The 15,961-nt window shown below is 26.9% G+C and overlaps 3 protein-coding genes across 4 annotated transcripts; 1 reads left to right on the top strand and 2 right to left on the bottom strand.

The window, feature by feature from the left end:
• Positions 1-775: 775 nt before the first annotated feature.
• On the bottom strand, positions 776-2,207 carry Bm4240 (glycine cleavage system H protein; the record flags this gene model as incomplete). The annotated part of the gene is made up of 4 exons (XM_043079616.1): positions 776-885; positions 1,226-1,421; positions 1,669-1,748; positions 2,093-2,207. 4 exons carry the CDS (start codon positions 2,205-2,207, stop codon positions 776-778), a joined length of 501 nt encoding a protein of 166 aa, XP_042935550.1.
• A 1,565-nt stretch (positions 2,208-3,772) lies between these two features.
• Bm5986 (alpha-1,2 glucosyltransferase, putative) lies at positions 3,773-5,934 on the top strand (the record flags this gene model as incomplete). The annotated part of the gene is made up of 3 exons (XM_043079615.1): positions 3,773-3,788; positions 4,264-4,399; positions 4,812-5,934. The coding sequence occupies 3 exons, from the start codon at positions 3,773-3,775 to the stop codon at positions 5,932-5,934; spliced, it is 1,275 nt and encodes a 424-aa protein (XP_042935549.1).
• Positions 5,935-6,795: 861 nt separating this feature from the next.
• On the bottom strand, positions 6,796-13,630 carry Bma-sqv-5 (chondroitin disaccharide polymerase, putative; the record flags this gene model as incomplete). 2 transcript variants are annotated; one of them, XM_043079614.1, is made up of 13 exons in its annotated part: positions 6,796-7,011; positions 7,180-7,362; positions 7,481-7,642; positions 7,995-8,133; positions 8,511-8,747; positions 8,912-9,066; positions 9,298-9,706; positions 9,954-10,166; positions 10,431-10,507; positions 11,331-11,465; positions 11,623-11,730; positions 12,417-12,607; positions 13,624-13,630. In XM_043079614.1, 13 exons carry the CDS (start codon positions 13,628-13,630, stop codon positions 6,796-6,798), a joined length of 2,232 nt encoding a protein of 743 aa, XP_042935548.1. The 2 variants fall into 2 exon arrangements, with proteins under 2 accessions (XP_042935548.1, XP_001895395.2); XM_001895360.2 differs by lacking the exon at positions 13,624-13,630 and having other exon boundaries at positions 12,417-12,575.
• Between the last annotated feature and the right edge of the window lie 2,331 nt (positions 13,631-15,961).

Here is a 15,961-nt window from a genome sequence, read left to right as displayed (position 1 = left end):
TTGGAACTGTTTCCAAAGGATATGCAATAAGTAGGAGAATTATCTGAGTAATATACTCTTATTGATTGAGTGTTTGTTTATAAGAATAGACATTAAAAAGTACGCATAATACTTTAAACAATCAGAGCTTTCCAAATTATTAAATCCATCATTTTTTCTAGGTGAGTTAAAACAATGACTTAATAAGAAAACAAATTTGTTAATATTACCAGAAGCAAAATAAATTATTTGCGAAAATCGCTCATCAAACCCACAATCGATTCATTGTTGTGTATGATATATAGGTGGTAAAAGGACGAAAAAAAAAAATGATTTATTGCTTACAAAAATAAAGAAATTAAAAGAAATGAGAAATATGAGGTTAACAAATGGAGGTAAAATATAAACAAATCATTTTAATCCTAAGATTATATTTCTAAAACATAAGAGAAAAACAATATAAAATAATATGTATTAAGCAGCATCATTTCATCACTGAAAACTCAACAGTGAAGATTTATCTATTCAACAATTTCAACAGTACAATACAAGTCTGGGAATACTTGATTGATTATCTGCATAATCTGATAAATTATCTGCACAAGTAATCTTTTTACCTTCAGCTATATAATTATTTCCTAATTATGATCAGTTATGGAATTTGTAAACGATATTCCAAACGAACTCTCTCATTTCAGCTAAATTATTCTAACATTTCACAAAACCCTAAAGATACATTAACAAAGTGAGATAAAAAGTTAAACAGTAGCGGCTAGGTTGAGTGACATTAAGATATCTAATGAGCAGCTTCTTGCTCTTCCATTTTCTTATATGCTTCATAAGCTGTCTCATTCATCAGTTCTTTCAATTCATTTACATCTTTTACTTTCAATTTGTACAACCAACCTACAAATATATAATAGTTTATCAAAACTCCATCACACTGATACAATGACCAAAATGTGTCAAGCAAACAAAGATAATTTGAAATAGGAATTAAAGTCAGTAATCCAGGGTAAAAAACAAATCACATCCAATAAACTTTAAGCTAAGTTCATGCAACTGTATGGTTCCTTCAAAAATAAACCTTTCTTAAAACTCGTCCTAATATTTCATTTTTCGGTTAAGTTAAAAGCAGAAACAGTTATTTTCCCTACTTATATGGTTAAATCATTAATTCTTAACTAATGAATGATCGAAAATGTTCTTTCACTTACTGTAAATAGTGGATTAAAAACATTCGTACCTTTATCAATAGCAGACTTATTGATCAATGATGGATTGCTTTCAACTTCGATGTTCTTTTCCGTAACTATTCCAGAAATAGGTGAATAGATGTCAGATGCTGCTTTTACACTTTCCACTGCTCCAACTGAATCACCTGCATGCAATTCTTTTCCAACTTCAGGCAGTTCCGCATAAACAATATCACCAAGTGCTGCCTGAAACCATTTTGTAATTAATAAAAATGTACTTTTTAAGGATGATTAAATTTAAATGTGATAGAGTGACTGTTGGTTCAGCATAGGGATGAATGCATGATCAACAGGTAATGCTTGGATATCCTAAAATATCCCGAAATCCTAAATGCCCAAAAATAATACCCTGCAAGAATTCTTATAAAGCAAGATGCTATGTAATATCAGTCCTTTAACAACTTGTCAAATCCAGCCGTCAGAAGTACTAAACCTGCGCAAAATCACTGATTCCAACAATTGCTGTATTACCTTCGATGATAACCCATTCGTGCTTCTTTGTGTAATACCGATCTATAAATATTCTTTTGAAGATAATATACTTTTCTTTAAATGATTTAAAACTACTTATATTTCTAAAATATATACAATTCACAATCCAAAAAGTATTAGGTAAGAAAGTATAGTATAAAGTATTGGGTAAGATTTACCTAATACTTTATAAGAGAGGAACAATTAGGTAAAATGAAAGTATGATAAGGACAAATAAAGTGGACGTTTGAATGAACTTGTCTATTAACAAACTAATAGATATACTGGATAGCTTAAACTATATTCCTACAAAAGTTACAACTAGCTAATTTAATTACTGTTAATGAGTTTTAAACAGTTAATACAAAAAATAATTCGTAACATACCAGAAAATGAGCGCTTTGACATAACGATGGTGCGATACATTGAAATAAACAACGATTTCGATGTGACAACAGACGGAAAAAGCCTTTGCACTGCTCGCGTGTAGTACGTTGCCATATCTGTCAAATGTTTGAAATCTTCAAATGAGTTATCATTTGCTTTCAAATATAATAGATGACTAACACAGCAATGAATTAAAGATTATTTTTTAATAGCATATGTGAGAAAAGTATGTCCAAATTACACAAATTAAGTTCCTAATCCAGCATAATTATATCGTGTTGAATTGAACTGAAATCAGATGAAGCAAATAGTTCGAAGAATCGATTATATATGATCTTATTATATATGATCAGTGCTATGATGTTTTTATGCTAACAGTTCATGCGAAATTTTTAACTAATTCACTTCAAAACATATTTAGCGATCCACTCTATTCATCAATCTACCTTATTTTATTAACAGGTTATTTCAACTGACTGAGTGAAAATGAAAACTGAAAGAGTTTTTATTCTTATAGGAAAGAAACAAGATCAAATACAGTGATATAATTTAAGCTTCCAACATTTTTCCTCTCTTCTTTATGTTTCCTATTTTGAATGCAAAAATTACTTCTTCTCACATTATTAAAGATATAACAGAAAACGATAATGAAGTTAGATTTCGACGGACCTGAAGTTATTCCGCTAGTGATAAGGAAACGAAATATCAGATAATTTATCTTAGTTTTCCTACATTTCCCTTATTTTCTTATAAATGTCTTTCCTATATTCATTTCCTCTCTGTATTTACAAATTTATATAATCGTTTTAATATAAACAATAATTCTTGCATTATTTTATTTTATGTACTTGCCAATATATTAAAAAAAAAAAAATATATATATATATAGTGCAAGAGGTATGCTTGGCATAACTTTAGCTTTTCTCAATTTTTTTGCTCTGATAAAATTTTGCGCAATTTTCCTCTGATAAAATTTTGCGCTTTTCATCGCAAAAAACTTATACCCAAAAATTTTTTCATATTTTCTAAATTATTTTAATAAAAATCGAAGGATTCTATTTAAATGACGTTTTGTGTCTTTTTTCTAACAATGATTTTCGTGCTTTTAGATTCAACTTTATTTTTATAAGGCAAAAACAATATACAAATATATGATATGAACAGTACCGAATTGAGATAAATATTCATTGATGGCCATTATCAATATGCATTAATAAACATTTATAATAGAAGTGAAATTAATTACTAATGACATTAAACGACTATATGAGCCAAGAAGAAATAATGGGACCAGTCTTACTAGGCCACATTCCCCGCTTCTCCGTTTTGTTAACAGTACCCAGTGATAAGCCATGAAATGTGATGTGACTCATTCGCTAGTAGTTGGCACGAGAAATACAACGCTTTCAATGCGAGATTGTGTTGGTTGTACTCATATGGAGTTAGTATTTCCGGAATTCCGGACGCATTCTCGTCAGTTTCATTATTATTGATCCGTTCTACTTTGTTTCCTTTACAGTTATGCCAAACATTAATAAAGAGATATGGATGTTACAATGAACAGTTGGCAAATGGAATGAGTTATCCTGAAAACAGGATTAACTCTCACGAAAAAAAAAGGAAACGAGTAATTGTTTGGATCTAGAAAATGACTAATTCATATAATATTGCGAGAAGGAATGAATAATAAGATAGGTTTAGTATTTTTGCTATTTTTTTTTTTAAAAAAGTTGTGGTTTAATAAAACTCGTACTTATCTCGGGAGAATAAAATGGCATGAAATTATTTGACTACTAGATATTGCCCGAATTGTTTGCCGACTAATTTCATGCAATTGGAAAAATCTAAAAAAATGCAGTAGACAAAAGGGAAATACATTTTCGTTTGACGTGAATTTGACTTTCAGAATTGATTAAATCATTTTATCACTTTTGTTCAGCCTAATTAATTTTTTTTGAATACTAAAGTTTCAAATGTGATGAAATACATGTTTTCTGCTGCATCTGTTTTTATCACTTATGCACAATTTTGTTGATTAATTTTATTATTGAAACAATAAAAGTAGATCTTTGCTGTCTAAGAAGACGAAGTATTTTTTCATGAAATTATGTAGTAGCAAGTGGATTACAAGTAGAATTACAATTTGAAAATTTGACTTTTTTCTTTTTAGATTGGTTTATTGGCACTTTTCTTGGCGTATTACATTCGTTTCTCGTGAATTATGTGTACAAAGTGGTACCGGAACCGTATATGGATGAAATTTTTCACATAGATCAAGCACGACGTTTTTGTGCATCAAATTTTACGTCAGTTTATGATTCTTATTTGATTATCAGCTACTTTATCAATGGGACAATACTTTTTCTCAGTTCTACTTTTTCAATTTAAACAATTTTAAAGCTAAATTTTAATGCGTATTTCAGAAAGCATACACAAGGATTTATACTCTTTACAAATAGATTATTTAAATGAAGGTGATGTATTGTCTCAAAAACATTATAGGCGGATAGATTAGCCGGAGTGTATCTAATTTATTTATGTACGAATGAAGAGAATTTTATTTTTTTTTTATATTGTAGTTTAGAATTTTAGTTTGTTCTACTGCAATTAATGAATGATATAACTGCTTTATACTTATAATCTTCCTTTATTTCAGCGATTCCTTTCTATCCGTAATTCATTAAACGAATTTTATAGATTATTGTGAAGACTTTTCAGATGGAATCCAAAAATCACAACACCACCAGCTTTATATGTACTTTCGCTACCATTTTTTTGCGGTTATGAAAGATATACGAATTCTGCTTTGATTCCGTTTGCTTTTGTTGGTTGTATGCAATTCCGTCAACTTTTCCAGAAGCCTTTTATATCCAAGTTAAATTTTCGTTATCTGGAATTTACACTAAGTTCTCTAATTGTCTTACTGCTTCCTGTACTCTTTCAGTCTTCATTGCTGTATTATACGGATTTATTATCATTAACCACACTGCTATGGGCTTCTTCTCTTCAACCAAGTATATTCTCTTCTTTTATTTTTGCTATTTCTATATGCACCAGGCAAACAAACATTATTTGGGCAGCTATCTATGGCTTAACTCATTTGTTTATTTTATTTAAAAAGCTAAATAAGGGTACTTCATCAATAATGATACTGATTAGAAGCTTATTGCATCTTTGGTCATTAATACTGCTACCCGTTGGTTTTATCATATTTTTCATGTTGAATGGTAATAGTGTAGTGCTCGGTGATCGTTTAGCCCATCAACCAGTGGCCCATTTCATGCAAATTTGTTATTTTTTGATTTTCCTATGTTTCAGTTCAGCACCTTTATTGGCACTTTCTCCTAAAACTTATCGATGTCTTGGGTATATCATCCGTAAGCCTATTAAATTATTATTTTCTTGTTTACTTTTTACTTGTTGCGTTTATTTCTTCACATTGCAACATCCATATCTCTTAGCTGACAACCGCCACTTTACTTTTTATATCTGGAGACGGTGGTTTTTACATCATCCATATTGTAAATACATTACAATAATTCTTTATATCATAGCACTTCAGTTATTTAGCCAAATGATGGAGCATATTCCGAGAGCTCTTACTTTACTATATATTTTGGGAACAGCGGCAGTATTAGTACCAGCACATCTGCTGGAACCAAGGTATTTTATCATACCTTACATTTTCTGGCGTCTTAGCTATCCAGAACGACGTTTTCTAGTAATTATTCTAGAATTAATCTACGAGATTATTATAAACGCTATTGTTTTGTATATATTCTTGTATATGCCATTCGAATGGTTACATGAACCAGGTGTTAAACAGAGATTCATGTGGTAAGAAATGCATTAAAACATCAATTTTTTCTTCGTAATATAACCGAGAAGAAATGATGGCTTCTATCCAAAATATTTCCATTTTAAAAGCAACTCAAACTTGCTCATTATATAAAGAAAAGAGTTTTAAGAAGACTTTCCCACTAAGTTTTCTTTATATTTAAATTTTAAGATTTCTGTCATTCGCTGTTTCTGTTTGTATTTGTTCTTGAACGATTAACGGTTTAAACTTTTTATTAGATGTTTTAAGTGAATTGTTGAAACAGTTCGTGGAATATTTCTGAAGTATTATATAATGCACAATTTAGGCTCACGATAAAACTTCTGTAATGAAAACTGAGCTTATATGAATTCCAAATTGAGAAGCTTATTGCAACCTTTTTAACACTATGCAATAATTTAGCAGGTGTGATGATAAGTGAAACTGAAGGAATTGTCAATCTTATGTATGTTTCTTAATTTAATTGAACTATTTCAATGTTTTTGTTATTGCCGTAAGCCTGGACTGGAACAAAGTTATAATCATGCGCTATAGTTGTGATATATGCAACTTTGTACATGTACAGCGCTTTTGAAAATTCGTTAATAAAACAAAAAAACAATAACTGATATGGTAAAAAATTAGAAGTGAGCAGTAGTGAATCGAAATAAATTACAAAATTTAAAATAAGCTCAAATTAGGTAAGCCTGGGAGTAAGAATGGGTAAGCATGGTTACCTATGACATATTTAATTCATAGTAAATTAATTTTCCTATTCAATTATTAAATAAGTTACTTAACATTTATTCGGTTATTTTGAATGGAGTAATTTAAGAGATGCAAATTTAATTTTAATTTTGATAAAAACCTAGAGTTGAGCAAATGTTAGGAATATGCAGATAATTGGTCAACCAGAGAATCTAATGATGCTAAACTTGCAGCCTTTGAACCGATACACATAATATATTGTTTTTCTGGAAGTGATTCAGCACAGTGTATGGTATGATAGATATGAACAAGACCCGGATCCGGTGCACGCATTATACGTAGCGGTGAGTGAACACATCTCTCAAAGAAATCCACATCTTCCATGCCCCATCCCTAAAATGATATCTTATTTCAAAATTTTCCTACGAAACCATTTTTCATTCCATATTAAAAGTTTAAAATTTCTTTAAGAAAAACACAATTTTTTTAAAAAAGAAAATTTCAAACATAAGCATTAACAAAGCCTGTAATGAGGATAGTAATATGTACATTCAAATTCACCTGTATATTCAAATTCATGCCTCCAATGAGATCTAAATCGGATTTATAAATTGACACTAGTCCAAATCCGAAATGTCGAAAATAGCCTCTTTTTCGACCATAATGAAATGCATCAGACAGTAATCGATCGCTATCTGACCATGTTTCTGGTGAATATTCGCTAAATACTATTGGAAAATATACCTGAAATTCTTTCATTTATTTTTAGTTCTTAAATTTTCATTGGAAGAGTTCACTTCTTCACTGCTTAAAAAAAAAAAAAAACGATAAACAAATAAGAAAAATGTTAGAATTAATTTACCTGAGCACCACGTACAGTATTGCGTATGACCCGATCAAGAGTATCACAAGTGAAAAGAATGTCAACATCAATAAAAAACATTAAGGCATCTGGTCCCAGAATATCAGCACCACGGGAAAGTGCAATGCCACGATTGAATGGTTGTGAACCCATGTTGATTACCTGAAAAACAAATTGTTTATTCTAGCAGTAATTTTTCATTGCTATACAATGATATCAAAATCATTTTTGATCAGAATTGCTACCTTCAACGTTTAAATTTTATCCTTTAAAGAAATATTAGCAGTTAGCAGCTATTGAAGTAACATTCTCTCATATATATTCGTTCATGAATACTAGATATGCCAAATATTTGATGTTGTATGTTGTAAATCAAATCATCAAAAAAAAAAAAATTCTCGACATATCTTCAAAATATGGAAGATAAATTATTCAGATATTATTTCGATCAGCTTTTTAGATCAGATAATAACTATTGCAAAATCGATCAATTTTTATAGAGTATATGACGAACCTTAACATCAATTTCTAATTTAAGTTCATCAATCAATGCTGCAATTGCTGTATCCACATCTGGTACCGAATCATAAATCACCAAAATAAGTGAAAATATCCGTTTGTTGAGACATACGGTTCTCAGATTATTTGCAAATCTGTACAAATATTAACGCATAATGGTTATTATCATATTGTTAAATTATCAGCTATAATTATCAGTGGTTTGTAATTATCAATAGTTATCAGTAGTTTATCAATCTCTCACTATATCTATATTCCAGTTTAGATTTAATTATTAACATATAGAAATATCTCATAATTTTTCGAACTCAGTTATTAGATCTCAAAATTCTAATACAAAAAAATTGTTAAATCTTTGAAGATTAAAAAAAAGCCTAAAAGCATTGGAAAGATTTAGATAATATCTTTGTTCTTATCCTTAATAAAGTCTAAAAGTTTAAACAAATCTTTAAACTATATATATATATATATTTTTTTTTTCAATTGTTTTCTTAATTGAAAAAAAATTAACCTTTTAAAAGAATCAACTCTTCCAGCAAGTGGCACTATCATATGTACGTGAAAATTTTCCGGTGGTAATTTCATTCGTTTCCAATTAAAATCTTTTGATTCATTTGTTTCTTTCCATAAACGAATACTTTTTGCAATACGTTGTCGTAAAGTGTCACGAAAAAAACTATCTGATATAATTTCCAATGATCCAAATGTTTGTTGAATATATGCATGACGACGTACAGAAAGTGTTGCTCTATAAAAGATAATCATAGTATGTATGGGTAATATTTCAATTACAATCTAATATAATTTTAATTTTAAAATTTCAAATATTCTATAAACAAATATTTCGCAAAAGGAAAAAAAAAAACCTTTATCAATTGAAATTTGAAATTAATTAAAAAAGAAAAGATTAACCTATGAGGTGGACGAATTTTTTTGAACCATAATACCATGTCAAGCACATAATCTACACCATGACGTGGTTCAACTCTCATATAACCGTACTGAATATTCTGAAATCGTAGTACGCGACCTCTTTGTCGAGCATTTGCATTGAATTCATCGAATAGCTTAAAAATATATATATATATATTTCAAGTTACCGTTTTAGTAATGGTGAAATTAAAATTTTAAGTTATGAAGTTGATAAATTGATATTTGTGCAAAGTAGTTATCAGTTAATGATTGCGACCTAATAATGATCGAAAAATGATTAATAGTAATAGTGATAATAACAATTAATAATAGTAATGATAATTAATAATAACAATAAAATAATAATAATAAATACCAGTAATAACCTGAGTGATAATTTCATTAAGTGCCATTCGTATACTTAAATCAAGCGTATGCCTTGGACAGTTCACTTGTTGAGCACAAAATAAAATATTGTTGGATGAAATAAAATCCCAGTGGAAGAGATCACGTGTTGAATTTGGAATATGACGTATAAGTGATGGTGCTTTTTGGTTCGGTAATTCATTCAACAATGTAATACGTCTGGAACGTAACATTGCAAGCCGAAGGATACGATTGTGAACATGAATTCGGCGCATTGTTGATGGTTTTTTGACTGGATGTAACGTAATGGCATGACGTAACTCCGTCAAACTACCTTGATAAGCATTCGGTACCGTTTGATTATTGTGAAATAATGTTTGCATTTCGTAGTTCCACGTACACGTGACACCAACATGCTTACGGATACATCTAAATAATATTAAGCATTTCAACTCTAATTTCAGTAAGTAAATGACTACTGGTCACGTCAAACCGATTTCTAAGCAAAAATTGCTTTCGCAATGAAAAAAGAAAACCTGAAATTGTGCTCAATGAAATTGAAATTGAAACGACAATAATGAAAATGCTAGTACAATAATAGATGATTTTACTCAGCTAATAATTAATACTTTTCCTGGTAGCTTATTAGCAACGCAGTATCACGCACAAATAGTACCTTCCAAGTTCAACGTCTTCGTGCGTGGTGAACATTTCCATCAAACATGAACGTAAATGTGGAGCGACACGACGTAAAGTCATCCGAGACATTACAATACCAGGTCCACCCATACAGTAATTGTCCTCTTGACCAAGAGCCAATTGTCCATATTCGGCTGTATTACCCAGTCCAGCTTGGCCAATTAAATATGCCTTATCCGAGTCCAAAGATCTAACATAGAAGCATTATATCCATAGGATTTGCAGATGATAAAACTTAGAAGAGATTCTCTCTCTCTCTCTCTCTCTCTCTCTCTCTCTCTCTGTCTCTCATTCACATTTAATAATCTTTGTTGTGTAAACAATCATTCATTATATTCATCCTAATTGGTTAATTTTTCAAAACTTTTAAAATTTTCACAAAATTATTTGAAACTAAACATTTTCAATTTTAAAACAAAAATTAGCCATGCAGAAAATTATTAGAAAAATAAACCTTAGCAATGTTTCCAATTGTTCTCCTCGCACATATAAATCATCATCTGCTCTCATAAACCAATTGAAATCATCCAACTGAAAATTTTCTCAAAAATTTATATGAAATAAAAAAAAAAAAAAATATCTTTTAAGATTTATGAGAATGTCTAGAATTTAAGAAATTGCTAATTAGATATGTTCCGATAAATTGATAAACCTTAAATAATTCTCCTAATTCTTTAATTTTCTATCCTCAAATGAAAGTTAATTTTATCTTATTCATTAATTTAGGATTGTTAACAAATCATTAATATTCTGATCTAAGAAAAAAAAAAAAAAATTAACACTAACTTTCAAAAAACTTTTTCTTTTTTTCATTAATTGTTTAATTAATTGTTAACTTTTATTTTAATCCAAAATTTTTCATTATTTAACTATTATATTATAAACTTTTCGAAATAAATGAAAATTTAAAATATATTAGAATAAAAAATTTTCTGGTTGAAAGAATTAAGAAAATTTTCTGTTTTTTTTTTTTTTTTTGTCAAATAAAATTGCTCTTTCATTTTGTATACGACAGAAAATGATCATTCTTTTGTCCCATTTTATGGATTCCTCTCACTATTTGTTGTTTCTTTCTCATCATTCTATCAATTTCCTTTATCAAAATTTTCAAAAAAGAAAAATGAAATTTCTTTTTTGTGTAATTGAAATTAATTCGATAAGTGATAATCCATTTTGACTATCTGATGTGTCCTTTCTCTCATACTCATACAGATAATATTTGCAAAAAATTCACTAGCATTGATTTTTTGAAGTTATCTGCTGAATTATCTAATAAATTGAAATGTAAACAATAAACTAACTTTATCAAATTTAAATCTATCATTTATTTATCATTCAATTATTAGCAACTAACATGATTATCAGCCATCCATTTTAACATTGCAAATGATTTCTTCTGTGGTGGATACACATCGGTGACACCTTTTAAACGAATTATTGGCATATCGGTATGAATTGTTATTGTACCTTCGGCTACGAAAAATAGTAGCTAAATTAAAAAAAAAAAAAAATATTCAGAAAAGTTTTTATTTTTAGAAAATTTTCATAATTAATTTTTTCACTAAATTTAATTTGAAATCTTAAGTTTGCTTTTTTTTTTTTTTTTTTTTTGTAAAATTTTTTTCAAAAATTTAGAACAGACTAACTTTTCCTGGAATACGTTGTGCCCATGTTTTCCAAACCTCATAAGCTCTTGTGTCCACATATTTTGCCGCTGTCATCACACCAACAAGTAATAATTGTGGTTCTTTATGCTACAAATAATATTATTAATTAGTATAAATCATTACAAAGTTATCACACATTATAATTGTATTTAAATTTAATTTTAATTTTGCATTTATAAATATATTAGTTAATTTAAGTTAGATGTTAAGGTACAAAAGAGTTGAATGATATATACACATAATAGTTTTAAATTTGGTTTTAAAACTATATATATTGTATTGCATAATATAAAAACAATATTTTAGTTTGTGAATCAGTGTCAACTTTTTTTTTTTTTTTTTTTTAATTTTATGTTATTTTAACTTTGCTGGTTTTCACTGCAATAAACTACAATAAATACTAAACTATTGATTATTTAATTTTCATTATTCGATCATTTAAAATAAGTGCATGAAATGATTTTAATTTTAATAAAGTTATATAATCAGTAAGCATTTTCTTCATTTCAAATACCTATCGATTACTTCGTTATTTTGCTATTTCTTCTTTAAATGGATAAAAAAATTGAAAAAAAAAAAGACGAGTAAAGATATGATTAATCATACATTTACACTTTTAAATTGTTGATTTAAAATATTTGAAATGTATTCATTCAAAGATAAAAATTGAAACTATTTTACTACTAGAATGAATGATAAGTAATACTAATTCACTGAAATGATTAATAATGTTAAATTTTAATTTTTAATAGTGAATTGATAACAATACGTACTTGTACTAGAAGTTTACTGCATATGTCATGCGGTAGACGTCGTACAGTTGTAAAGATCAACGTTGCTGATATACCGAGAATCATACCGAGTAACGTGGGAACGATAGGTCGCGTCATTCGTCGCAAACGTCCCTTGCTTTTACGCCATGTCAATGCCATTACCGTAACCAGGAAAATAGCAAACGTTGAATCTAATAAAACCTAAAGTTTATGGTGTGAAAAACTTCTAACCTATTTAAGTTAAAAATAATGATAATTTAAAATTTGCTTAGAATTAGTTTAAAATCAATTGGAATTAAATTACAATTTTTTTTTTTTTTTTTTGAGACTAAAAAATTATCAAATATAATCCTATTTTGAAACTAAAATATCATTTGATCATGAAAAATTAACAATAGTTGAATAAATTTTACTCATATTGAATTTTAAATTAATTATTACAAAATGTTTTTGTTAGTATTTATCATATTTTAAATTTAATTTCAATATTATCGCTAGCAATGACTTATAAATCAATGCAGTAAAACTTATATGTAATAAATTAATGAATTACTCAATGAATAAGTAGTGAAAATTTTATCAATAAGTGATTTTCTTTACAGAAAAAAAAAAAAAAGATAATTTGTTGAAAAAAATAAAACTATTTTAAAGGAAAAGCTTATTTTACGAATGAAAATATTCGTTTAAATTGAGATTAAAATTGAGTTATGCTTTACGACATTTTTTTTTTTTTAATATTTGTTTTTATTTTGTGTAATTAAATTTCATATCACACTATTTAAATTTTAAGAGATTTAAATTTTAATATGTCATCCTTGAGATAACTTTTAATAAAAAAAAAAAAAAAAAAAAATTTCTGTAAGAATAAAGCGCAGAAAAAATTACTCCTAGAAAAAATCTTTCAAAAAAAAAAAAAAACGAAAGAATTCGTTCTTCTAAATTTTGTAATACTTTAGATTTTAAAATTCTCAATTATAAATAAATAATTCATGAATTTTTATCAACTTTTATAATATAAAATTAAAATTTTACTTGAAAAAAACCGGAAAAAAAATAAACGAATTGATAAAATTATTTTATTAAATCAACATGCAACATTTTAAACAAATATTTATAATTTAAAAAGTTAAGCTAACAATAAATTAGCAATAAATAATTTAAATTTGAAATAAAAAAGCAAAAAAAAAAAAAAGAGAAAAATGCTAACCAATCATTCGGAGTGATTAAAATCATTCATTCATTCATTCATTTGTTCATTGATATTTTGTTTGAAATTATTGAATAATAATATCATCTGAAGCCATTCTCGACGTTATCACTTTCGTCATTGACATTAACGATTCGATTTGACCTATTCATTCAGGTCACCTACAAATATGTCACATATCACACGACAACCTAAACTCTGGTAAACTGGTAAACATTAGTCATTCATCGCTCAACCAATGTATGCACAGGTAGATTTATGCATACATATGTATGTATATTAGACACGTATGTATACATTTTATGCATGTATATGCATGCAATGCATGCATTAGTTATTGTTTCATGCAGAATAAGTAAGTAAGTAAGTAGTAACTTCCATCTCTTTATCCAATTTAAATCTTTGAGCATTTAATAATTATAATTAAGTAAGTATAAATGAAACAGTAAATTCATTTTGGGATGAAACGTAAATATTAGGAATTGTAGAATAGACTTACACTTAAAGTAATATTTTCTGATTTCTTGAAGTAAAGATTAAGTAATGAATAATATTTATTGACATATATATGTATATATGCAAATTAAATAAGTAAGTATAAATGAAATAGTAAATTAGCAGCAGTTATTGTTTCATGTACAATAAGAAGTAAGTACTAACTTTCATTTCTTTATCCAATTTAAATCTTTGAACATTTAATAATTATTATTAAGTAAGTATAAATGAAACAGTAAATTCAAATTGGATGAAATTAAAAATGAAATGAAATTAGCATTGCAAAATGGAAGATTAATTTTACAGATATTGCATAAATTAAATGTATTGTCCATTTTTACTGATAAAATAATAATTTAATTTGTTTTATCCTTTATCTTTACAAATTAATTATGTAGTAACTTAGACTGATTGAAAATACAAATAATTAGCAAAGTTTGTTGCAAAAAATTTGGAAGTAATTTTTATTTTCAAAACATTTTTGAAAATATTCATATAACTAAGCAATAGCATTACACTAATTAGCTATACATTTGCTAAAAAAAAAAGAAAATATTTGCACATTTTAAATGATACTAAAAATTTGAAATTATTTTTAAATTTATTTCAAATATTAAAAAAAAAAAAAAAAATCCAAAATATTCCCATTAATTTTCACTTATAATATTCATATAAGCTTTACAAGTTATTTGCTCAAAAAAAAAAAAAAAAAATTCCCAATAAATAAAAAACGAACATTATTGCAAAATAAAAATTTTTTTAAAAATTATTTTTCAAATATTTATTTTACATATTACATATGAATAATTTAGTTAATTTGATAAAGTAAAAAAAAACAAAAAAACAAAAAAACAAAAATTTTTTCATAAAATATTTTAAAATTGAAAACAACTATGCATAAGTTATTATATGTAAAATATACCAAAATGCTTGTTACCAAAAGATAATAAAAGCATTTTATACAAAAATGAAATTAGATAAAATTTAAAATGCACTAAGAATGGATGACACATCTGCTTCAGCTTATATTACAAATAAATATAATGAAAACCGTATGTTTAACAATGAATTTTCTTTCTAATAACATAAAAAAGAAAGAAATTTTTTTTTTTTTTCCGAAATGAAAGATAATAAAATGAAATAAAAATAAGAATAATATAATGAAGAAAGGAAATATATATATATATATCTCTACATACAACTCTTAAACATTTGTTTCATTTCAACTAATTGATGCAAAAAGAGACAGATGATTGAGGGTAGAGGTCGAGAATGTTAAGCTTAGCTAGCTAACTAGCTACTTCGATTCACTTATTACACCATCAAAACTCAGACATATCATTTCTATCTTATCTTCCGATACGAGCATTCATTAATTGCACCAGCAAATTAATTTTCTAACTTTTCCATATGACACTATCACTAATCAGTTCATTTCAAAAAATTCTTTCTTCTTCTTTTTTTTTTTTTTCAACTTTTTTATTATCTTTGCTCTTAATATTAACCATTTAACAATTTAGGATTATAATTCACTAATAATATTTTTATAATTTTTCATTCTTTCTTTGTTTTTTTTTTTTTTTTTTTCATCTTTTTTAAAATAATTTAAACTAAATTTGAAAAAATTTCAATGCATCAATAAATGGATAATTTCTTTAAAAAAATATTATAAATATATTGTAGTTATTTTATTTTATACTTTTTTTTTTTTTTTTTTTTTTTTAAAGAAATTTGTAGAAGTTTACACTATTTCAACTAAATGAATTCACATTAAAGTATTTTTATAGTTTAGTTCGAAATTGCTCCGTATGGAATGAGAAAAAGATTGAATGAATGAGTTTTA

This window comes from Brugia malayi, assembly GCF_000002995.4.
Source record: "Brugia malayi strain FR3 genome assembly, contig: Bm_v4_Chr3_scaffold_001, whole genome shotgun sequence".
NCBI classification, from domain to species: Eukaryota; Metazoa; Nematoda; class Chromadorea; order Rhabditida; family Onchocercidae; genus Brugia; species Brugia malayi.
This window is presented reverse-complemented; position numbering and strand designations above follow the sequence as displayed.